This window comes from Bemisia tabaci, chromosome 7, assembly GCF_918797505.1.
Source record: "Bemisia tabaci chromosome 7, PGI_BMITA_v3".
Lineage (NCBI taxonomy): Eukaryota > Metazoa > Arthropoda > Insecta > Hemiptera > Aleyrodidae > Bemisia > Bemisia tabaci.
The window spans coordinates 21,605,275-21,631,980 of NC_092799.1; the positions used below are offsets into that span (position 1 = coordinate 21,605,275).

The following is a 26,706-nucleotide window of genomic DNA, read 5'->3' on the forward strand; positions in this document are numbered from 1 at the left end:
CGCATGGTACTTGGGATACTTTGGCCGGAGGGTGACGACGTATACAAAATGAAATACAGAGGTCCGCTGGACAGTGAATCCTTGCATTATTGCCGTTATGAAAATCAAAACGCCTTCATAACAGGGCCGGATTTACCTACTTGCCGCCCATGGGCCGCCTGCATTTTTCCGCCCCATTCTCATTGAGACGCGTTTACTCGTATTGAGCACATTTTTTGTGAAAGCCCTGTCAACAGTAACAAAAGTTCACGGATCTTTGCGCGAAAGTTAAGTTCCGTAAACCCATCCCTGTTTGGACAAGGCCTTCCATTTCTAAGAAACGATCGAAAAAATTATGAAATTATTGTGTCTTAATGCTAGAAAGAAACCTCCAAAATAGCTCAAAGTTACTAGAATCGAAGCGCGTAAATTCATTTGCCTTGCCATTGTATTACTGTCATCAAACTGTCCAAATTAATGAAAAAGTACAATAATGAATTAAAAATATATGTGATGTAAAAGGAAGGGGGTACAGAACACTAATTACATACGATTTTTCACTATTTTAAGCTGTTTCACAAGCCTCTGGATGTAACATAGAAAGTTTCAAAAAGTGAATAAAATTTCACTTCAGAATCTTTCATGAAATTTCGCAACTCTGTGACCGTACTGTTTGACGCAATGCGTGAAGTATTCATGCAGTCTTGTAGGCGCTATGCGTTTCAAGCCGACTGCTGCTGACTGCAGTGTGGTTAACGCAATGCGTGAAGTATTCACGCAGTCTTGTAGGCACTACATGCGTTTCAAGCCGACTGCTGCTACTGACTGCAGTGTGGTTGACGCAATGCGTGAAGTATTCACGCAGTCTTGTAGGCGCTATGCGTTTCATGCCGACCGCCGCGCCTACGGGAACCAATCAGAAATGGATTCACATTGTCTTGACTCTCAATATAAAGGGACTATAGCCGCGCCGAGGCTTTCTCCTTTTCACCTCAGTCCTCGTCATCATTGTTCTCTGCACCGCTCCGCTCCAGGTCAAATTGCGTGTTTGGTTTTTCTTTTAACTCAACTAATTAAAGGTGTTGTCTCTTGTACCACCGAAAGACGACAAAATTAGAAATTACTATACTTTTACTCTTAGGAAATGAGAGACTTTGTCGCCTTTTTTCGTTTGAAATTTATTTTCTGAATCCGATTTTTCTCTCTTTTTTTAATACCTACATTCAAAAAGATTGCAAAATTTGCCGACCCCTGGCCTTCAATTTAATGAATGCAACACAGACATTCATTGAGAACGTTCAGTTGCATCCAGGCGTTGCATTGATCGGAGAATGTGTCGCGATTTAATCGCCGTCGATTCATCGCAATGTTATCGAACAAAAAATCGTGATAGATTAAAGGAAAGTTCTGATCTTATACAACGCGATTTTTTAGAGATAAAATTGCGACGAGATTGAGGATAATCACTCAGATGTTTGATGATCCTAGCGATTTTATCGCCAAAAAATCGTAAAACAATCGAAACTTGATTTCAAAATACCGCGATTTTTCCGTCGAAAAATGCTACTTTGGGGTGCCTTCAATTCTTTTCCTCCGGTGATGCAGGAATATAAAGAAATGTGCGACTACTCCAGTCCAATTTTTCAATACCTACCTCCGATTACGCGTTTTATTGTTTTAAAATAAAAATAGCAAAAACGCTAAGAGGTGCATGGCGTTAGACTGGATTGGAAATCATTTTTTTCCTCGCTACTGGTGCTCGGAATTTAAAGTAACATAATCCTCAGTCTTTTAAATTTATGAAATTTGAATTTTTCTGGAACAGTTCCAAACTGCTACAGTTTGAGAATAATAGGGAAAATCTTTCCCAGATTTTAAGTTCCTCATCCCAAAATTAACAAAGCCATTGCCCTTAGTAAAAGCAAGGATTGATCAGCTTAGATAATAAATGCATGTCACAATTTACTCCACCTTGGGTTTCCGAGTTCATGATGAACACATTTTTACTGGTTCCTCCTGGACCATCATTGATAGTTGCAAGGTTCAGAAAAGGCCCGTTGATGATTTCTTCAGTGGCATGACGTTCTTTGCGATGAATCGATAGATCTGCCATTTAAACTTATGGTAAAGGATGGATAAACAGGATGTTCGCAACAAACTCCTTAATAGACGATTCTTTACCATAGCTTCAAAAGGGGAAATATCGATAATCGATCTTTCATGCCTCCCCACCGGAATTTTAGAAGTCGACTTTATTCCTTTCGGACTATCGTTAGGATTTTCATGATCATTAAAACATGATTTGATGACTGAATGTCTCGTTCTTTTATCACTAATCGAAATATTTTAATCAAAAAACTTTTAAAAATGATTATTGAAAAAATAGGACTTAAATACTGAAAGTCTTAGCTCCCAAAAAGGGCACGAGGGGGGGGGGGGGCTGAGGGAGGGCAGAGTCAGGCGAGCAAATCTCTCTTTCATCTAAGGGTTGATTAGCTTCGTTAAGCCTGGGTCATTGGAATTAAACGTTTCAACCTTTAAACAGTTCCCCAAACCCATTACTGATTCTGCTCCTCACCCACCACTTTCAGTCGCATGGACTATACTTTTGAGGCACGAATGGCTCTTACAGATTCACTTGCTATTAGAAAATTACTGATTTTAACAAGAAATTAAATTAGGACAAAAGGTAAACAGAACCAGGCTTCAAATAAACACTTCTGACTTAAGAATAATAATTAGTTTTAGTGGCAACTGAGGAGCTACATGCGCTTCCTTATGCACATTATTTTGTTTCCTATAGACTGATTCGTTTCCTTTGTGTCATGATGGTAAAATGCGCCCAAGTGTTTCTTACGGTTGAAATTTCTCTTGTATATTGAGTCCTTAATTGATTTCTGACCTGTCAATGACTAAATTGTAATGAATTAACACAATTAATTAACTCATGAAGAATTTGTACATAAGGTGATGTTAGGTTATATTATTTGTTTTGGTTTGAACCAAGAGTTTGATATATTATGGAATGACAAAGTCGTTAAATCAGTCTATTGATATTTTAAATACAAGAAAGAACTTAATATGACCGTAACTAGTCTTACAATCTTGTGTCTGTTTGCTCACTATTTTGCATGAAAGCATGTCTCAGATAAATAGCAAGGAAGGAGAGAAGATAATCTCTTTGTCCTCACCATGAATCATCTCTCATTTTTGGAGAAAAATTTCCCTCTGGTAGTTCTGTAGAATGAAACTAGATAGATATTGGTGAGAGTTGACAAAAAAATATTCAGCTGACTTGAAAAAAGAAGTCCAGTTTTATTTAAACTAGTTACTTACGACTTCAAACAAAGGATTAAAAAATGTTCTATAAACAATGGAGACCAATTTCTTAGACATTTACAACATATGAAACAAAAACTCTTAAAATTAGGACATTTTTACAAAATACACAAAAGTTAAAATACATACAAAGATCGATGGCAGCTAAAAAGACTGTTTTGGATATCAGTCAGTTGCTTAGCAATACTCGTCAGTAGAAGATACTCTCACTAAAATAGTTTCTTGATTCTGATTGCCTTCTCTAAAGAATGAGTTGATATTATTAAACGAAAGAAAATAGTAAGACAGAGTTACACTTAAAAGAAGAGAGGAGGAGGATGAGGCTTAAAATATTAATCAGTTGGTCATGATGAAATTTCGCGGATACTTTCGACAGCAGCATTCATTTCATCATTTGAAATAATCTCTGTACTTTTTTTGGTCTGTACATTATTCTGGAAACCATTGGTTTCAAAGTCAATTATGTTCACATCATTTTTTTCACCATTTTCTAAGTCTAGCATATTTATATCATTATTTGCGTAGCTCTTTACATCTACAATGCTTAAATTACTACTCTCTGAGACTTTAGCTGATTTTTTACTGACATCTATGAGACTTGAATTATTTGTTTTGTGATTTTCTGAGTAGACTTCGTCTACCTCTACAATATCTAGATCACTAATTTTATTTCTTTCACTTGGGCTTTTGCTCCCATCTAATTCATTAGGTGTGTCCGTTTCACTCTTAGATGTTGAATTACCTATCGCAATGGTCAAGTTTGTGTTGTTTACTTCAACCTCTTTTGATGGCTTTTCCTTAACATCTCCGACTTCAGACTTAACTTCATTTTCAGAGTTATTATTAATTTTGCAATTTTCAGTTTGTTTTTCATCCGTGACGGTTGAGTTCAAATCATTTGTTTCATTTGGTTTCTTTTCGGGTTGTTCATCAACATCCATAACTTCCACATCATTTATTTCCTCTTTATTTGCAGGCTTGTTAGTTGAATTCTGGTTTAATTTGATCTTTTTGAACGATCCATCATCCTTCATTGATTCCACTTCTGAATCATCATCCAATTCTATTACATCACCAGAATTATTATGATTTATAGATGCTTCCTGTTCTACTTTTGATTCTTCCTTTGAAAGATGCTTATTTTTATCGTACTCGTTCGAATTGATTTCGACATCATCGATTGTGGAGTCAGGTTTCCCATCGGAAATTTTACTATTCGAGTCATCAGAGGTTTGTTCCGGATCGCGCCTCGCAAGACCTAGAACATTCAACATTGGTGGAGCTTCTGACAGATTGGCTTTCAGAGGTGGAGGCGTCTTCTCAGCGTTTTCATTGGGCGTCACAAAAGCTCTAAGCCATCTATCCGTAGGGTCTGCAGCATCTGCATCATCTAAGGAAACCAATGGTGGGAAACTGGCTGACTGCGACTGAACCGTGTTTTGGGCTGCTCTTTCAGCGCTTGGATAAGCAGACTTGCGTTTGCACTGTGCCAAATGTTTGGTAAGCTTATTGCCGGATCGGCTACTAAATCCGCATACACAATGCATTGCTTCGGGGAGAATGATTGGAGTACCGATATTGAACGATTCTTTAGGCGTTCCAGCAACAAGAGAATGGAACACTTGAGAGTGCTCGTACATTGCTTTGCCGCAGTATGTAGAGTAACAGCAGACTATACAGGAATATTTTCCTTCGAAATGGTCATTACCAGAAATTAAACCTTCACACTCGCAACAAGTGGCCTCTTCTGGAATATCCACCAACTTTAAGGAGAGGAATTTATTCACAGTGTAGGTTTTAAACCCTGTGGCTTCCATTATATTCTGTTGGAAAGATCTTTGAATGTTCTTGGATGACATGGCAGAAGGTTTAGGCATCATTACAGAATCCACATTTGACTTGTATCGTTCAACATCGGGTACTCCGACATAAGACACGTGATCTTTATCCTTGTGCTCTTTGAGAATACCTTTGTGAACAAACTGAAGTTCACATCTGTCACATCTGCGTGCAGTAGATTTCCGATGATGCTTCTGAATATGATGAAAAAAGAAGAATAAATTCCTAGTCATGCCTCTATTTCCGGATTTCAACAAAATAATTTTTAGACAAAGCGGACACATAATTTTACCGGTACCATCGTGCTCTTTATAGAAGTGATCGATAACTTTTTTATGCTCAGAGGTGCGGTAATAACAAAAACCACATTCGTACGGTAACTCTAGTTCATAGTGAAATCGGTGCATGTGCAATATCAACGAAGACCTATCTTTAAATTTCTCCACACATATTAAGCATCTAGGTTCACTCTCATTTTTGACGTGTGCTTCATCAATATGAGCATCAAGGTTGAACTGGGATGAGAATGATTTTAAACAGTACTTACATATTGGATCCAAGTTTTTGGGTACCCTCTGACTATCTGCATGCAACGCATGGGCGATTATGTGCATCATCAACTTCATATTATTATCGAACACTTCTTTACAAACACAACATGCTAAATTCAAATTTACTTTCTCTTGAGAACTGATAATTTCGCTATTGCTTTGATACGTTCCGTAATAGTAAGAATTGAGAGGTTGGAGGGTAACATTCGGTGTGGCCTTTGGCACTCGGCTGCTTGGGCCTATTGTTGGCCTCTTTGCCTGTGGTCCAAGGCCGCTTGAGCCTTTCTTCCGTTTCCCTGTGTTTTCTGGTTTTGTAGGTGGCTCCGGAGGATCAATCTAAAAAAAAAAAAGAGGACTCAATAAAATCATACATGCGTAAAAATATTGTGTAATAAAAATAAATTCCTATACAAGATATCAATTTATTCAGCTTTAGGCTCCGGAATGTTTGAACATATTTTGAAAACTTTAGCCTGTTTAGATACCTGGATATTCAAGAAAGGGTATTGAGTATGAGTTGAACACAAACTAATACATGAACAGATTTTTGGTGAGAAGCATTTCAACTCCCTTAGCGGTTGCAACAGAATTTAGAGAATGAAATTCCCTTACGTTTTCCTGATTTCCTGGATACATTTTGGTAAAATTCACTGACAATTGAAGATATGCCAGGTGCTTAAAAAAACATAATTTGAAATAGTTTTCAGGCGGAATATGTTGTTCAAAACGTCAAACCCATTTTAGAGAGCAAATAAAGGGGACTTGACAATTTTTCCCTGACTTTTTAAAATTCCAAGTTTTCCCGTAGTCTCTGACTGTGGCAACCCTGCCCTTAAAGAGCCTGTCAAAAAAGGGCCTTTTCAACTGAGAAGTTTTAGAATATTAGCATTATTCAATTGAAAAAATTGTAAACTTTGCAACTCAGAATTACCAAAACCAGCTTCGGACTTGAGCTAAAATTTTCAGTGAAGGATTGCCTCATCAGAAGATTTGTTTAGATAACATTTGAACAAAATCCCCAGGTTGCCCGAGAAAGGGGCACTTATTTAAAAGGCTCTTTACTTACATCGCCTTTCGAGGGAAATATGGTGTCTTTAAAAAAAATTGATACAACCAGCAATACGGATAATGCTTAAAAATGAGTACTGATAAAGGAGCAGAAGAAAAAAAAATTGGTATGATAGCAAAAAAATTACCTCAGTAATACTCGTTGGTAATGCATCAATACCCAAAACAGGGGCTGGTGGGGGTGGCATTAATTTTTCTGCTGGCACCTGGAACATGATGGTAAGCAAATTAATAAATAAGTAGGATTGAAATTGAAAGTAGACTTGGAGGACCTGTTGCCCTAGCTAATGGCAGAGCTTTTATGCCCTGTGATTTGATCAAAAATATTAAAATTCCACATTTGAGACAGTTTAGGGGAATCTATTTAATGCTGCAATCAAACGCTGAATGTGGCTTGAATGAGGTAGTCATAGGTCTGATGCCTGAATTTTGCGCATGTTGCGCAAAATTCAGCAATGATTCTCAGCGACTCTTGGATAATGTTGGATTTGTCTGAACTATTCGGATAGATTTGATACACATCTGGATGAAAATAACTCAAATTTGCGAAATTTCAGCCGTTGGGCAATGACCGTTGACTTCCACATTCAGCTGCTAAATACAGCGTGTGATTCCGGCATGGAAAGTATTCAAGTTTGAGGGAAAAAAAATAGAAGGGAGAGCAGTCTATTGTGATTTTTTTGGGGGGGGGCTAATTAATTATATTTGCTCCCTTAATATAGGCACTTTTCAAGAAATATCTAGGGGTGCAAAATAATGCATAATCTTGCAATTCATAGCACAGCAAATATGAGGTAGATATTGGACCAGAAGGCAAATTTCTGTTTTTTTTTTTTTTTTTTTTTTTTTTTTTATGTTTTTTTTTACAGAGTCTTCAGGAAACTACTATGAAAAGAGATTTAGAGGCTCTGATACTCGATTGTATACATTGTCTTTGAATTGAATATAATTTCAATTAAAGCATGGAGAAAACTCATTTAATAATGCAAAAATAATCACATTAGGTTTCGATAATCTCACGACAGTTATTTTCAACCAAGAAATGAAAGAAAAGCTTTGGTGCACACACTAAGGATGCAAACAGTTTCTGATTGTATAACAGGCTGGTTGAAACCAAATAGTACACTAGGAATTTTTTTTTTTTTTTGATGAATTTTGTTTCCTGCAAAGATAAAATTTATGAAGACATCACATTGCAACTCGAATAAAAAAATGACAAAATTTCACTTAGCCCATTGTGTTGACCTTATTCTGAAAACTCACCGCTTTCCGGAAAATTATGGAGGTCCCTACAAAATTGTGGCAGCCCCTTGAAAATAACAGATTCTCAAAATCATTTACATTCCCTGTACATTCTTCATTAAGGTGTAGACATAAAACATTTTAAACTTACCGGAAGGGTGACTTGATTAGAATTATTTGTTGAGGTAGTGGTGGTCGCGGCGGCAGCTGCTGCGGCTGCAGCAAGCTGAGCTGCAGATGACCAGTTCTTGAAAGGGTTGATAGCAATCTTGGTGAGCCGCGCTAGTAGAGTTTCACCACCTAAAAAGACAGAATTTTTAAACATTGAAACATCTTTGATGGCTCTGTATTAAGACAAAAGGTAGTATTGGATTTGATTCCGTTCGTTAAAAATGGTTCCTGCGTGAAATTCATGTACTTTAATTTTACTTGCAAACAACAGGGGTGCAGAAAATCAGGATCAAGGGTCCCACTAGAAAAATCAAGAGTAATTAGGAGAGCCATCCCTCAACCATCCTCCTGACTGCGATCAACATCACTTAATTTTGGGGCAAGCAAATGAATGCTGGTCTGCCAGATTGTTCTACAAATCAGCCTTTTTCCCCAATTTGAAACCGTGTAAAATATCCAGATTTGATGGCACACCCTGGCAACTTTTTCCTTCTTCATTTTTTCTCTTTTGTCTTTACAAAACTTCATGAATATCTATGGCATTTAAGGAGTTTCATAATAAGAGAGTGAGAGCAATTTCTTTGAACAAATACGAGCCTCGTACTAAGGCCTATAGCATAATATATTGAATCAAATATTTCTCTCCCCATGGTGTTTAGAACAATTATGCAAGATTATATCACAACCACAGTTGCGTTCCACGATTTTGGGGAGGATTCTGTGATTTCTCTGTATACTCGTGAAAATTTCCAAATTCTGATCTTTCAATTTATTTTTTAGGGAAAAGTAACCTGTATCACTCTGAAACTAATTTTAAAAACAGCATGTATACAAAAAAAAAAAAAAAAAAAAAAAAAAAAAAAAAAAAAAAAAACCACAGTAAATTTAATGATTTTAAGCCTTCCAAATTCCGATCGTACTGTGACTCATGGAAGCTGACTTTTTGCAATGGAAGCTCCAATCATCAGTGATTTTAAAAAAAGATGCAAGTTAGAAAAAAAAAATTTAGGGAGGAAATTACATAATTCTATGATAGGAGTCAACAAAACTGTAAGAAAAAAAGAATGATAAGATGGCAGAATGCTCTGACTAATGTGCGAAATGATGAAATGAATGAAAGAAATGACGTTTGCAAGGGAAAATGAACTTACTAATTTTTAGTTTGGTTTGTTCCGCAATGTGCTGAGTGATGGATTTGTAGGCTCGAGCTGCTGTCTGACCATACATTTCTCGCCAAACGAGTTCATCCAAAAATTGTTGAATGATATTTCTTGATAGAAGAGATAGGGTATTCTGTGAATCAAAAATATGATGGGGTTTAGAATAAGATAGGTAAACATATCAAAAACGAGTGTTAGCATTTGCGTCGACATAGATTGGTAGAACACTGTCAAGTGGAACATTCAAGTTTGGAAAGGTTTAAATGATGCCAGAGCCAATGGGTCAGTGACATGAGCAAATTTTATCGTCTGGTGAAAAAGAATTAAATGAGTTCAGTTTAGAATATTTTCCACAATTTGTTTTCAATATGGGTTTATAGATGGTTGCTTGAAACGATGGATCACCTCGTGACAACGCTGGTTAGAGTTTTCCATTTAAACCAGTGTATTTCAACACATCACGGACTTTGTCATAACTCTCTTCATATTGATGGCTAAAGTGCGATGCCATGTATCTCCTCTCCATTACGATGTTTTAAAATCTCTGCTCCTGGTTCATTTTTTCGAATAGGAACAATTAACCTTTTTAGGCTTGAAATTTAAACAGAATATTCTACTGACAGAGAAGAAAAATCAAAGAAATTTTCAAGAAATTACGTTGAATAGTTATCAAAGGAAAAAATGAAGTATGACTGGAAGTCGACAACGGCGCAAACTGCGATACGTGGTCTTGCAATTTAGCGATCAATATATTTCTGATTAAAAAACCAAGAATATTTTCATTCTCGGCTCAGCGGGTGGTTTCAATATTAAAACAAAAAATATCAACATTTCAACCCCTGCCACTGACCCTTTCTGTGAGATCTCACTAACTCAATGATTTTGATTAGGTGGAATTAAGTGATATCTTTTGCCATCATGTTGCGATCTCACTTTGACTCCATGCATCATACAATGCAACTTTCTGAGCTTACGGTATTTTGTGCACCATATGAAAAAGAAGGAATCGCTATTGGGGTTCAGAATGGGCTGAAATAGTTGTTTTTTAGCACATTTATCTAGAGAGGGATATGCTGACATGAAAGTTTATGCATGCACTGAACTCTGGATGGTATATAAGTGACGACATTAATATCTGTAACCTGCAGCTGAGGAAATGGCTGGGTCTTCTGATAAGGAAACACCACTGCTCTTCATCAACATAAGAACCTGATCATGAGTGTAGATAGGAGATAATTAATTTACCCTCACTTTGAACCATCAATGAATCTCTGAATTAACTTTTACAGCCAAGAAAAACAATAAGCGAGGTTCTTTAGGTAGAGCAAGAGGGGGAAGTTTCACAGTTCATTTCCAGATACATATTTCAAATTCTTGGATACTCGAAAAGGAGAGAAAGTTTAAACAATTGAAAAATTTGCTGTACCAAGAATTAGAGCTAACGGACTTTGTCGTTATTGCTTGGGCAATTATACCTACATCTACAAAAAAATTGAACGGCACATTTGATACTTTATTTTCTTAGCTTACATGATGATGGGTTAATTTTTCCTAATTCATTTTTTCAGTGAAGGATTTACTACAGCTTGACAACTTCATAGACGATTATATCTGAACTTATGAATTCAATTTAATTATTTCTGACAGCATAAGAGTCACACAGAGTATCATGGATAGAGAAGTTGAATGCAAGTTGGCGATTTAGAGCAAAATGCTTCCACATTTGGAAAATTATATGGAAGCTTTATGACAGAATTGAGCTACTAATATGAATATTAAGATAAAAAAAAATAAAGCTTCGGAGGTAAATTTTTCATAGAGTAAACCCTGCCACAAGTTTTACTCAAAATGAAAATTACCTCGGTGTATTAAAAAATTACACTGAGGTTCTTTACACCACTTGTCCTTCATGTGTTACTGAATGATGAGAAGGAAAACTACTGAAATATCACACAAGGCTACCAGTCCCAAGACTATCGACGACAAGAGTTACAACTGTTAGAGGCCACGCCAAATAAGTTAACGCATTTTTAGAATGTGATAGAAGATCTGCCATCTTGAATCTTGCATTTACTTTAAATGTAGAAGTGATGTCAGATGATCCTCTGTCTCAGTCTAGAAAAGCGTAAATATATTTAGCGTCAACTCTTCGAGTTGAAGTCTTGGTTGTTTGAGAAAAATGAATTCTCCTCTACACAGGGTGGATTAAAGTGAATACCTGAAACATCCTGGGCACAATCCGCCTTAGATACTCCATTATGTTGTAGTTGGAAAATTTGTTTGTGGAATTTGCGGAGTCGTTGATGGATACTTGGAAAACTGAGTTGAAACCCATGGAGGTAAGCGTTCCTTTATCGACCGTGAAATCAGTTAATATGACACTGCTTTTGTGCACCCAGGTTTCTAAATGCTCCAAAATCTTGGAAAATCGACGCTTGTAGTTTTTCTCACTATCCTAAAACACAAACGGGCAAACATGTTTCTTAGAATTAAGTAAATAAAGTAAATAATATTGAAAAGGGGCAATTTTTCCCAAAAGGTGCAAACACTCAAAGACTCAGTGAGATTTCAAAAGAGGAATGTTTGCTTATTTTTAATACCACTGGCTGAGGACAAGTTTTTTATTTTGAATATGATTTACAACTTTCCAACCATATTTCATGTTATTTGACTTTTAACACAAGATCATAAACTTTGAAAATGTGGATTGGGAAAAAATTAGTCGCATCAAAAACTATAACTTTCAAATTACCTGATTTTAACAAAAAAGAACAAATTTGTTTCAGGCGCTTAACTGCTCCCATCTTCAGCGGGTGACACCTCAGTCATCACCCGCTAAAGATGGGAGCAGTTAGGCTGCCGAAAATTTTTTTTCCTTTTTGTTAAAATCAGATAATTTGAAAGTTAGAGTTTTTGATACGACTCATTTTTTGCCATATTTCATGTGTTTTCTTGTCTCAATTTTACAATAGCTAATCAATTGAAGAATATCTGGCTCTCTTGCAGACATAATGGCGATAGAGACAGTTTTTGTGGTGAAATAATCAAAGGATGCAACTTGTCTGGTGCTGGCATCTGACACATCTCTAAATCACATTTTATATCGCAGATATTTTAAGGAGCTTTTTTTAAAGCTGAAATCCTATTGGAGGCTGAGATCATTTTTAGGTAATTTTCCAGAAATTTTTAAAAAATAATAAGTTTGTAACGTATGAGCGGGAGAACAGAAGGGCATATTAGTTTGATGCTCTCCGTCTGGCGCTGGCATCAAACTATCATTGAGGCACCATCATTAAAATGCTGAGGATACTGTAAGAAGGAAACCAGTCACAATTTTTCAAAACACTAATACTAGAAATGAAAAAGAATTTATTTTTGTTAAACTTTTACTTACAGGGGTTGGTTCCACAGCTCGTAAAAATATTTGCTTTGTTTCGGGATCCAGAACACCCAAAACTTCTACTTTCACTTGTCTCAAATGGCCATCGGCAGAGGTTGTTCCTAAACTAATCACTCCAACCTATGAAAGAAAAATTAAACGTTTTTTAACTCAGCAAAAATGAAAGAATAATAACCAGGTAAAATTAAAATGGCAATTTAAGATTATCAGGAGATATAAATCATAAAACTCTCTCAACCACTGCATAATTTTTACAGCTGTTGAGTAATTATAACAAAACTTAAAAAATACGCTACTTTCAGTCTTTCTGGTTAGCAAAAGCTTGAGATGAGTGATAGTAAGAAGTCTTCAAATATTAAATACAAAAAGTCAAATGCCGGAATCCCAAACTGAATTTAGCAGCTGAATATAGGGGTCAACAGAAATGGCTCGAGAGCTGAAATTTTGTAAATTCGAGTTACTTTCATCCAGATTTGTATCAAATCTATTTGAATAGTTCAGATAAACTGATAACTGCTGAGTTCCGATCCTCATTGATGCACTGAACATGCTCAAATCTGAACAGCGCATCGGACCAATGACTTCCACATTCAAGTCACATTCAGTGTGTGATTTCAGGAAAATTAAAAGTTCATTGGTTGATTACAAATTCAAAGATTTGTAGGAATGAAGAATAACCTTCATAAGGCTAAGGAGATAAACATCCAAAAGTACTTACCTCAATCCTTTTGCGGGGTCCACCAATTTTTGTAAGCTTATCATGAAGAGCAGCCGTACAAACCGCACGCATGTGAGTATAGAAGTTTTTGACATACAGATTATCTACTTTCACCCATTGCACAACATTAGAAACACTTGTTTGACAAGCCCAGTGATAAATTAATTTCAGGGTTATGGTAGGAGTTGATGAACTTTCAAAGAGAGAGTCGCTGAACACCTGGAAATAAAGAGAAGTAATTACAGGAAGCAATCCAAATTTTGTAGAAATCTAATAACCAACTGAGTTTAGCACTAGACATTTAGGCAAAGGATTAAAACTCAAAGAGTTTGACAGTTAAAAGTCCTTCAACAAATGTACTTTTGTTGTTGACTGGAGTTCAATTTTTTTCTTTGATCATGCACGCTCATGTACTACTTTTTGGGGGATTTTGGAAAATCTCCAACTAATAGCTTATTATGATTGCCTTTCATAACTAAAATTTTGTCATACAAAAAAAGTACTAATGAACAAAGGATAAAAAAAATAAGCCACAATGGACCACTAGACAAGGTACGAATTTCAGCATTCTGATACGTGTTTCTTAACCAAAATTTCACGTAGAACACGATGCGCACAACAAAAATTACCGAAATCAACTCCTTACAAAGATATTTAATGATTCCTGAAGTGTGAATTTAAACTACCCGCTCATTAAAACTCAATGCTCTACGTGATTTACATCGTGCGCTAAACGTATCATGAGTCTCTGCGATATAAAAATCCGGCAACCTCAATCTTGACGCTTTGGCTCAGCTGTAGCAAATTGTTTATAGTTTGAACAACACATGGTGGGAAATGAACATCACTCGATTGAGGAGCTTGTTGAAACCGTTGTAGTGCGCGATTTGACGCACGTAGAGCTTTGAGTTTCTTGTCAGCGGGCAGTTCAAATTCTTCGTAACTAATGTGAAATAAAATTGTTAATATCTCCGTTAGGAGTTGGTTTCAGTGATTTACGTTGCACGAATCGTGCTCTACGTGAAATTCTGGTTAAGAAATATGTATCAGAATCCTTAAATTCGTACTTTGTCTAGTGGTCCATTTCTTGTGTGCAGCTTTTTCTAATGTATTATCAGAGTGACAAGTTTCCTTAGATCAAAGTTCTATGACTTTTCAGGGTTTTTGAACATGAAATTTCCTGAATTTTCGATGTATTTTTTCAAATGATTTCTCATGAAAATGCATTTAACAGCAAATATACGGTGGCAAGTTTTCTTAAACTTAAAAAATTCAAAACTCTAAAACTTAAAGTAGAAATTCTAATTCCCATAAAAAAAGGCACGTGGAAGTGGCAGGTAATAACTAATTCTTTTCAATGAAAAAAGAATTTAAAAATTCTGCTTGCTGATAAATGCCCTGGCTTTGCAAGTTAGGCAAAATTCCAACGTTTTATCAGGTTTTCAATAACTCTTCAAGAACTTATCATCCTGCATATACACCCTCCTCATTGAGGTCATTAAAAAAATTGAAAAATTAACTATCTCCCCCAATAGTTTTCAAGAATTTTGTATTTGAGGGCTGTTCACTTATTTATGCAACAAAGGGTCAGTAATCAAAACACATGAAAAGAAAGGAGAGCGGCTGGAACAGTCAGCTGCAAGTAGCAATAATACAGCGACTAGGGCTGTGCGAATATTCGCAATTCCGACTATTCGCGCCGCGAATATTCGACGAATGTTCGCTTCGTCTGCCTCGCGCACTATTCGCAAATTGCGAATAATCGCGCCGTCGCGAATAGTGAATTTTTGAACTGACATTTTCAAATATTCGCGCCGTCACGAGGAACGAGTTTTCAAATATTCGCGCCATCAAAAACGACGAATTTCCGAATGGCAATCGCGAAACATTGTGAGGACCTGCGCAAGGCTTCCGCTGCCATCCGAGACATCGCGAACAGCGAATCTCCTTTGATCTTAACCAACTTTGCCGAATTTACGAACAGCGAGCGCAATTGCGACCGGCCCGCATATCTTGGTTGCTCCAAGAGTACCTTCTGTAATATTTGCGAATTTTCACACTTAAAAAAGTCATTTCAAATTATTCGTTTTACTATTTGTAGCTGTGAATAATTGACTTAAATTATTCGCTATTCGCAAATAGTTGCCGAAATTATTTGCTATTTGCTTCGTTTGGAAAATTTACTATTCGCACAGCCCTAACAGCGACCACATTTTGCCATTAGGAATTGAAATTTCTGGCTCAGTTTAGAAACAATATAAGTGTAATTAATTTTCATATGCACATAGGTGTTTTCACGGATGAGCCTGATATTGTAGTTTCTATTTGCAAAATGTAGTCCAATTTATCTTGTTTACAATGCTAAGCTACTGGTACCATGTCCTCCTAAAAGACAATAATTGAGGATCTTGACCAAAAAATATTAATACTTGAGAAGAATTTGATGGTTGGAATAGTACTTACAGATACAAATTTTGCTGGACAACAGTCACTAATCCAAACGTAGCCACCACTGAATGGAAATTTTGATGCATCGGAGTACATACCAAGTTTTAACTTGACAGGACTCATGTCAGGATAAACATGAACTGAACAATGCTGTTCACTACTGATGAGACCCTGCTGGATCAACCATTCGCAAAATTTGGGCGCAGGGCACATGAGAACATTTTTGACATCAGCATCTGCAAGTAAAATGATGTATTTTAAAATGAATGCATCAAACACTTAGAGACCATCCACTTATCTAACAATGTTGAGGAGTTGATTCATTGACTACCATGTGGATTATTCATATGTTAAAAAATTCTCGTTCTAAGATTTGGGATTAATTTTCTCACTAGATGATCATTTTCTCATACGGGGGTGCGGAAACTTCCCAATCACAGCTGGTCGCTTAGAGTGGGAAGACCCTTAAAAGAATTGGAAAAAACCTCCAAGAAAACAGGGAAAAGGAATTTCCTGTGAAGTTAGGACAAAACAGGGAAGGCTTATCAGATTGTTTCACAAATAAGGTGTTTTAGCAGTGAAAAAAGCAGATTTTGTGAGTAAAGTTTTTTCTTTTTGTTTTCAAGGAAATCATCATAGATTTTGCTTACGAAATGAGGAGGGTTAACTGGTTTCGGAGGAAGGCTTGAAACTTTCTGCACCTCTGTCCTTACAGGTCGCACTCCTGGTCGACGAACTTGAAAGAAGTGAGGCCAACCTGATTTTATATTGTCGAGTCGTTTTTCCTACAACTGAGGTAATTTGGTTTTGCTGTGTCCACGAATTTTAATTTAGCTAATATTTTTTTTATTGAATCCAGCTTATTTCACATTTTTTCAAACTATATAGAACATTAATGAGCAATAAAAACTTCTCCGCAGCTGTTGTTAAGTTTTGAGTATGAAGAGCGCTGCGAATTGTATTAAGGATCACTGTGTCATATAATATTTCAGAATTTCACACACATACGTTTTGACATTGTTAGGATATGATTCAATTCAAAACTTAAAGAAAACTTCTTTTTTATGGGTGGATGAAGAAAAAAAAAATACATACGAGGAATTATTAGAAACTTAATGCTCCCTAAATCTTACCAAGAGCTTTCCTCTCCTGAGTAACAACAGACGGAGGAAATTCTTTGCTCCTAAGGTTTGGCCTTGCGACCACTACTAACGAAGGGAAAGTTTTGCCAGAGACTTTGTTGAATACCATTTCTCGGGAGTCTGGCTCTTGATTTTGTGATTTGCCATCATCACTGGTGAGGTCCACAACACCGTCTAAAACAAACGGATACAAATAGATTAAAGAAGGAATATTTTTAAAAGTAAATTATTCAATTTACTGTTCCTGATCAGTTGTCATTATTGGAGACAGCATTATCAGTATTTTCACCTCGAGAGAATGCGGCCAGAGATGGAAAATTTCATGAAATTTATTCGAGTGAAATTTCGTAAAATTTCATGAAATTTATTCGAGTGAAATTTCATAAAATTTCATGAAATTTCTCACAAAATTTCATGAAATTCATTGAAACTTTTGGGGATACCTTTAAGAGGCTAAGAAATGCCTGGAAATAATGATTCTAAATTTTGAAATTTTTCACCCCAAGCCTAAAAAATTTGCGCGTTGCAAATTTTTTCGTTTAGTTTAGAGGTTAGGTTGGGGATCTTCTCTCTAAACTCCCCTTTTTGCCCCCGCTTTGTCTCTGGCACCTTCAGTAGAGTAGCATAATACCGCACCATCAACTGAAAGACCATCTGAAACGCTTTCTGACCTCCAAAGGTTTAATCAATAATACTAAAAAAAATTAATAAATTTCAACTTTTGTGAAATTTATTCGAGCCTTTTAAAATTTCACTTTCCATCTCTGAGTGCGGCTAATGGAGGAGCTTTAACTTCCTCACTCGGAAATATGAGAGTTGAAAAGAGAGTGACTTCAAGACCAATCAGAAAAAACTGTACAGAATTATTTCAAAACCTGAACTTACCCTGTTGTTTTCGACTTTTGGGCCCAGTTACCGAGGAGACAGTATTAGTGGGTGCTGGAACAGATTGCGGTTTTGTTTTGAATTTCACCTTTTCGTTTGCTTGAACTAAAAATTGAAAGAAACAAAGATTTGTGGTTGAAATAATAAATGAATACATAAACAAGCGAGAAAAGTCCATCAAACATGGAACTATGAAAAACTGAACGGTTAGAGAGTCCAACCAGGTTGGACACATTGAAAATTTGATTGAGATGAAATGACCCTGCATGGTATTTTCATAGGTAATAGAAATCAATGTAGATTTTCTCAAAGCTTTCCAACATTGTGAAATTAGCGGAAAAATTACACAGACAAGGAATAACACAAAACAGGGTCATTTTCGTTGCAACATCACTACTTTCTTCTGCTTAAAAAAAGTTAGACTACATTCTACAATAGAAGTACTGACGGTTCTACTACTTATGCTGCAATCACACGCTGCATGTGGGAGCTGAATGTGGCTTGAATGTGGAAGTCATTGGCCCGATGCCTGAAATTCAGCAACAATTCTCAGTGACCATTAGATAATGTCGGATGTGTCTGAACTATTTTAATAGATTTGACACACATCTGGATGAAAATAACTCGAATTTGCGAAATTTCAGCTGTTCATTGATGACTGTTAACTTCCATACTCAGCTGCCAAATTCACATATGATTCCGGCATGAGTGGGCTTCAACTCAGACACAGAATAAAATATTTTGGGCTGTCAACAAGTTGAAATTCTATGAAATTCTAGATAAAAGGTAGCAAAAAAAGTATGGAATTACCAAGAGGTGATGGAGTTTGTGGTGTGTTAGGACTTGTCAATGATTTCATCAGAATGTTAGACCTGATTTGATTAACAGGAGGTGAAGGAGTCGATGTAATCAAGGGTCTTGCAGGCTGACGACCCACTAATGATCTACTTTGTAAGCTAATGGGAGTGGACACATTTGAAACCTGGAAAATAAAAAAAATTTATATTTTTTCATATTGAAAGACAAAATCTTGATGAAAGGTATAAAATTTGGAAAATATAAGGGCACAGATCAGTAGAAGGACGGCAAATTACTCTCCTTGAATTTTCAAAGATTAGGTATTTGTGAAGATGAATAAATAATTACTCAGCGTACTAACATTGATTATTTATTTATTTTTTGCAAACTGAATTTTTCTGAGATTAATGTCACTTTTGGTGAAATCCCACTCTTAAAGAAAACAAAATCGACCGCCTTTGGGCTTTGTTACATGCAGGTTCACCTGTGCATATAACAATATTAGTAAAAAGCTATGAAAAATTCATTTCCTCGTAAAGAAAGTATTGAGGATGATATTTCATAAAATTTTACTGTGTTATTAACATTTCCCAGAAGAAGAACAAAGTAAAAAACAAATCGTGTGAACACTTACATTTATAACCGGCTGCCTGGGAGCTGGGCTGCTGCCTGTAACACAAAAACAATAAGGCTCAGAATTTTCAGTAAGAAGAGCGAGCGAAGAGTTCATAAAATTATAATGTTAAAAATAATAGTAAAAGTTTCCATATGGATCAAAATCAAATCATTACGAACAATAAAAGACATTTTTATTGCAGGGGACGGATACAAAAATTTGAATGACCACCACAAGGTTCGCATTTTTTCCCCTACTCTGAATATCTGATCCTGATTTTTTATTGTTTTCCCAAAAACAGTGAATTTTAAAGGGAATTCATGCTAGTACAAATATTAGAAGGATAGATAAATGTTTGATCTTACCTGCAGTAGGTGAAACTAAGACATTTACAGGCTGATTCACAAGAAACTGATAGCCGGCTGGAGAGGGCTGCTTCAAAGCAGATTGAGGCCGTACCTACAATCAAAAGAAATTATTATTGTAAGCCACGTTTAAAAATAACTTTCTTCCAATAACAGATTCAGATTCTTGCCAACTTGCACCGAAGTTTGATGGTGAATCAATGGCCTGCCTTGAAACCTTGCTTCTCACCTGCACATTACCTGGCTGTTTTTTAAATCCACAGGTGTGGCAAACTGCAGTTGGCTTCGCCTGTTTTCGTCTTGCTCATGGGCTTAAAGGGCAACTAGGTAATATACGATTGAGAGATAAGATTTCAGCGCAGGCCACTGTGGTGACTGAAACAGTTGCTGGCACATATTAATTTTTATTACAAATGGCCCAGCCTGATCAATTAAAGAAAATGATTCATTATTCTGGCTATTTCACCTTTAGAAAGTATTATTGTATGTGACCTGGTTAAGTTCCGTAAGGTTCTCATCTCCGTAAGCTTCCTAAAAAACCGTTAACTGTATATTCAGAGTTTATCAATCATAAGAGGACTGAGCTCTAAAGAATGATCCATTTATTGATCAGTGGCCAGAAGAAAATAAAATTAAAATGCAAAAATCAATTCCAAGATCAGAATTGCATTTCCTTGCATGAGCAATTCACACATAATTTAGAACAAAACTGCCTTAAATTATCAAGCTAGACTTGCGTAAGGACATTCTGAAGTATTAAGTTACAGAATGCACCTATAAAAATATGGTTCTTAAAGGTTTTCATCTGCTACAACATACAGGCTTCAGAAATGTCACATAATAATGAAACATCAGTGATATTGGCTTGTGTTTTCTAACAAAGATGGTTTTCAAAGTTTTCTGTAGGATTAAGATCTTAAGATCAACCAAACTTCATAAAATTCAATTTAGGTACTGAAAATTTTCCCTCAAGCAGGAAGACATGAATGAAATGAACGAACAGTCAATATGCTCACTGAGCAGGCATCAGGACCAGGGTTTTCAGCTCAATAAGCAGATAATTCTTAAACAGATAAAGTTATTTCTGTGCCAGAACAAAATCACTTTTGGTAACCTGCAGCTTTTGACCTATGCTCCTATTAACTTTGTCTCATTCATTCACTTTATTAAAATCTTTGGTGATGGAACATGTAACCATGAGGTTGCAGTATGGAGTCATGTTACCAATCAATTGACCTTCCATTGACCCACGTATCTTTCTTGCTTTTGGTCTTTGTACTGTGTGAATATTTTCTTGGGAAAAAATTTATATTAGATAGTATTATAAATTTATATTGGAAACATCTTGATTAGAGGTACAGAGGGGCCTTGAAAGTTCAACATGGAGGACTCATGACAATTGGTGACTTACATTAACTAGCGGTGTTGATGCTGCAACTGGCGAAACTTTCTGATTGGTTATCACAGTAATAGGTGACGGAGGATTTGCAGGGACAGGGCTGAGACTGAAACATATAGAAATGTAGCACAATGAAAAAAAGTGTAAAATTAACAAAAAGGACTAGAATAGGTATTCGCACTGAGCCATTTTCCTTTGGGGAAGGAGATACTTTGGGGAAGGAGATACATTGCAGAGAAAAGAGAAATGGTGCAGTACCGGACAGGCCCAAAAACATGAAGAAAATTCACTACAAATTCCTAAGGAAAAATTTGCAACCGCTCTTGAGTAAATTAATAGATCATCAAGTGAAACATTGCACGTGGCAATGCAATTGGGCTCCTCTGATTTGTACTCCTTCATTTCACACCTGATACTACCAGAGGCTGCAATACACAGAAAAAAAAGGCCCAACTCAGGGCCCCTATGAGAAAATTGTGACTGAGCTAAAGTATAGTGTGGGAAATACTTAAGAAAATGTAGAATTTTTGATAAAATTGTGTCCAAATTGAGATACCTAAAATAGGAATACTATTTTTTGGGAAATATTATGTTTTAGTTGAAGATTTAAATCTGAAACTTTGAGTTACTTAAAAAGTGAAGTGTTGGAAATCTAGAGAATGATCTGATATATGCAGTCTAACTCAGACTTCACAGCAGTGTTATTTGATAAGTTATGTACAAATATTGCGTATCTCCAGGCGTTTACTTTCAAATTTATCTCAAATTTCCTAAATTTATAAATAAAAATCCTTACGTTTTCCAAACTAGGTACTGTGCCAGTTTTTAAAAATCCATCTTTTTCCCGTACAATTAGCACCCTGTAATATCATATTAAAATGTGTTGGAAAGGCAGGAGATCTTATTCCACTGAAATGAACTTAGAGTGCATTAAGAATTAAGAGAAAACCACTTACTTTAGAAGAGCCTTAAGCTGACAAATAGTCGTATCTCCTTTTTCAAAAACTTCTCCATCAAATTTAGCAACCAAAGCATTTAGTGTGTTACATGCATCATTAAATTCATTTGTAACTTTGTTGATACGATCCTGCTGTGCTGCGCTGAGTTCTTCCTCGAAACACTCAAGGTGTAATGGACAACTGCCACTTTTCTTATGTCCCTTCTTGGAAACCATTTCGGAAGAGCTACTCACGCTAAGATGGAACAAACAGAATGAAACATTAATAAGTACATAGCATACTCAGGCAAATGAACCACATGAGTGAAAAAATCTCGCTTAAAAGTTAATGATATCACAGCCTCAAACTCAGCCATCATAAAATTACATATATTGTGTTTTCAGCAAGTTGAAGTTGGAGTTGAGTTGAAAGAGCTTTAGTTCAAAAATTTCTCTACTCGCCTGGTACAGGATATTGCAGAGATTACCAGCAGCCTGATTGTTGAAATTTTTTGTTTGTCAGGACGACATAGATGACAAAGGTTAAAAGGCGGAGCGTGATTGGTCAGCTATGTCTTATCGCTGCTTTGTCGGGTGGAATGGACGACATACTGTCGGAAACTTATGAGGCGCCGTTAGCTTGTCGCGAGTTCAACCCGACATAGGCACGACAAAGCAGTGATAAGACATAGCCGACCGATCATGCTCTGCCTTTTAACCTATGTCATCTATGTTACCCCGACAAACAAAAGATTTTAACAATCAGGCTGCAGGGGATTCTCCCCCGGTTGAATAAATTTTTCTTCAAGTACATATCTTTTTATTTAATTTTACTCTTCACAACCTTTCAAGCACTGAGAAGTTCTAAGATATGAACTTTCTAAACACCAAATTTGAGATATTGGGGGTGGGAGGAGGATTTTACCCATTGACTTGCATTCACATTTGATCTATGGCATCACTAAGAGTTAGATTTTTGCACAAGCCTTCCTTTACAAATCAACGCTGCAACATTTTGACTTTTATGTACATATGTAAAATTGCTGAAATATTACATTTTTTTAAGTCCCATTATCAGTGTTCAAATCCAACAGACTCCATGCGCAAAATGCATCTAAATATTTCTTATTGTTACCTGAATAATTGACATTAAGGTCAAAGTTTGCATTCATTATTTAAATTAATGAAGAACTACTCTTAAATACTAAAGAAGACCCATTATAACAAAATGAAGCAGCAGAAATGATAGATAATACCGATACAATGACAATTCAATGGAGAATATAGTATACTACTTCAAGGAGGAATAAATTTTGGCTAGGTAATGATAAAAAGGGGGAGATATTGAATGAAATGGAGCTCTTACATGCCTCGGAGATTAGCGATTCAAGTACTTTCTCGGACGTAAAATTTTAGAGGAACTTGATGGTGCTACTGGTTTTCTTTGAAACAAACTCCCAAGCTCAAAAAAATTCTCAAAGTTAAGGCTGGAAAGGATCCTCCTCACAACACTATAAGTGCACCTCTGTATGCAGTCAATCTCTCCATGCACAGATAGGGAGCGAATACATTAGCAGGGTTTCCATGGTTCCAGCCTTGGCGTCCCCGAATAAAATAGCAACCCTGCTTATTTATTGGCTCCCTATCTGTGCATAAAGAGTTTGATTGGATATAGAGGTGGACTCTCAGCGAAGCAAAGGGGAACTCATCCATTAAGGCCTCAAATTACAGAGCGTTTGAATAGGGTCTGAAAAGTAAACAGACCTATTTTTACGGAGGAACTGACGAACTTGAGGAATAGAACATCTCAAATGAGAGCCAAACAAAATAATGAAGCTTTTATCCATAAGACTCAATTATATATCCAAGATAGGAAGGTTCATGAGGTAGGATAAGTAATACATGCATATTTTTTGGGCTTGAATCATACAAATTGGACTATTAGCAACCCTGATTATTACAAAATAACCACTCATTTTTAATGTAGGTTTTAAAAATTCAGTTTTGGGTAAGATTTTGGTTTAAATACTGTTGAGCTGCTCAAAAATTTATTGCTATCATTTCTGTGATAATTCTGTTTTAGCAGTCATTTCTCTCACACCGATAATGAGAATAGAGGAGAAAGTACCAAGCCATAGAAACACCCAAAATGCAGTAAGATCTTCAGTGGATAGAAAAGCATTTATGAGCTAAAAATTAGAAAAGTATTCATAATTACTTTTTGTCAGATTTCACGTCTCTTCTTGTAGACTTTCTCGTTGATCTTGTAGATTCTGAACTGGCATTAGGGATTTTGTCGCTAGATGTATCACTATCAATGCGTTCAGGTGTAGACAACGAAGTAGAGTCTTCAGTGTGAACTGAGTCTAGGTCAATCTCAATATTACTACTATCCCAGTCTTTCTTCGAAAGGGAATTTTTCAATTCAGCCTTTTTGATCGTCTCATTGATATTTTTATCATCAAAGTTTTGGATGGCTTTCCTCCCATCAAGAAAGATGGCATCATAATGACCTTTATCACCTTCTCCAGTGTAGAGAAGATCGATTTGTTTTTTCTCCACCAAGTTGGAGCGCCCAAGAACAATGACTTTGGATGTTTTTGAATTATAAACTTTGATCAAAACATCGAAAATTCGGGTGGCAACATTTAACTCAAGATGACCACCTTCTGCTCCATTCTTGGACATATGACTTTTGTAATCATTTGCGGAATTGATAGGATGCCCATACGATTTATCTCCAATGATGTAACTACTATAGTGCGACCAATTCTGCACAACATTTGAAACTATCAGATTGCGGAGAGTTGTGTGCTGCTCCTGCGAACCATAGATGCACAATGACAGAGCTCGGAACAAGCAGTTTCCATCACCAGCTATTTTCCGAATGGTAGCTCCGGGCGGTAGACCTTTGTGCGCAGCACCAACTTGTCTTGTAGAGGTCAACATGGGAAACGAATCGCCTGACGATATTATCATAATCCTTCATAACTCTAGTTAAGATAGAGGTGACGCTTGAAACAATAATTAACAGTAGAATCAGGAAAAAAACGGAGATGAGATTAATAGTGTGAAAATCATACACAGTTACGGTGATTTTTAGTCTGCCATCTTAACAGGTGCTATTTGGTTTCACTTTTCCCCACCAGAGAATCAACCGAATATGAGTCCGATGAATGTCTGTCCAACTGACTGATCTAGAAAGTTCAACGGGAAGTTCATGGACGTATATTCCAGTACCTGAAAAAATCAAACAAAAAAAATGGGCATGATATACGTAAACTAGGCATTAATTTCACAAGACTCGCCACGATAGTGTTTTCTTCTTGTTTGTGCATGGAGGTCATTCATTAGAATTCACTGTTTGCAATAGTTTCAACAGAGGATAAGAATAAGTACTCATTTTCACAGATTTACGCTTCCGTCTCCAAATTTTACATGCAGCGGGTATAAAGAGGCGCTCATGATAACTTTGTATATTGAAGAGGAAATTATAGGGACCTCGATTTTAATAGTTTTTCTAAATTTATGCTGCTATAATACTGTCACACTGTGGATCTGTGCCTTAATAAGGCTCTGTCATGCCCACTGGTGGCAAACAGTGCCTCTGCTATCATTTCATCTCCTATAACAGTGCAAGCCACTTAAATGCAATGCACTGCTGCAGACTTTTGAGGGCTCTAACTAAGTAATAGGACCTCTTATGAAAAGTTTAAAGGATGTACAAGTTAGGTTTTACGTAAATTATAGCCAATACATTTTAGAGTTACGCAAATCCTGGACTTCAGTAATTGAGAAAATTTATGATTCACACCTAATTTAACAAAAATTGGCAGCCAATAATTCTTGGGAACTGATCTGTACAAACCAAAGTGTTAATGCACAAAAAATTTTGAGAAAGTCCAAAGTAATCGGTTGATGAAAAGCTTCGTCACTTCATTTTATCACGGTTTGAAATTTACAGAATCAATTCAGAACTCGCAATAGAAAAGTTAGCAATTTTGTCCATTGAATGTCATGCACAGTCAGTCAATTCACATGACTGCGCACAGTAATGTCCTAAATGGTTGCGACTGACAGGCAGAAGTGCAGTCGTCTGCAGACGGAAAGTAAACAACTTCCGACTTATATGCAGCAGGCTTGCTCTACTTACAGTGTGTGTAAAATCCATTATAAGAGACCAATACTCCACGGTGACAAATGAGTGGGTACTATGGCAAAGAATTTTACCTGAAGAAAGGATGAAATAGAAAACTTCATAAACTTGATACCTTCCACTATCCTCATTGTGTGCAGTCAAAACAATTCATCTTTTGACAAAGTGTCTAACTTCAGAGTGAATGAAATTGAAAGAAAAATGTGATAAGGAATAATGGGTGGTGGCATTCTGTTAGCACTAACACTGAAGATTGATTCAGCGAGAGAAAGAAACTATAGATTAAACTTCATTTTTGTGACAACCTCGAAGTTCACACGGGAAATAAACACAGAGTGAAAAGCTAGGGAGCCCTAACCTACATTAGAGGTTAGGTAAGTACATAGGTTCAAAATGAACCGGAAAGAAAAATAAAGAGACACGAAGGGGAGAAAAAAAGTAAAATAGATCAATGCAAAACTTGAAATTAAGTACGAAAAAAAGAAGCGGGTAA

The 26,706-nt window shown here is 36.4% G+C and overlaps 1 protein-coding gene across 2 annotated transcripts; it reads right to left on the minus strand.

Annotated features, from left to right (window-relative positions):
- Positions 1-3,274: 3,274 nt before the first annotated feature.
- On the minus strand, positions 3,275-26,686 carry LOC109029651 (relative of woc). 2 transcript variants are annotated; one of them, XM_019040205.2, is made up of 17 exons: positions 26,329-26,686; positions 24,276-25,297; positions 22,077-22,313; positions 21,133-21,226; positions 19,722-19,815; positions 19,375-19,409; positions 18,753-18,924; positions 17,943-18,047; positions 17,049-17,231; positions 15,931-16,151; positions 13,468-13,686; positions 12,744-12,869; positions 11,568-11,804; positions 9,341-9,482; positions 8,170-8,318; positions 6,905-6,982; positions 3,275-6,044 (listed from the first exon to the last, which is right to left on the minus strand). In XM_019040205.2, the coding sequence occupies exons 2-17, from the start codon at positions 25,034-25,036 to the stop codon at positions 3,663-3,665; spliced, it is 5,235 nt and encodes a 1,744-aa protein (XP_018895750.2). In that variant the 5' UTR covers positions 25,037-25,297; positions 26,329-26,686; the 3' UTR covers positions 3,275-3,662. The 2 variants fall into 2 exon arrangements, with proteins under 2 accessions (XP_018895750.2, XP_072158499.1); XM_072302398.1 differs by having other exon boundaries at positions 25,141-25,297; positions 26,329-26,676.
- Between the last annotated feature and the right edge of the window lie 20 nt (positions 26,687-26,706).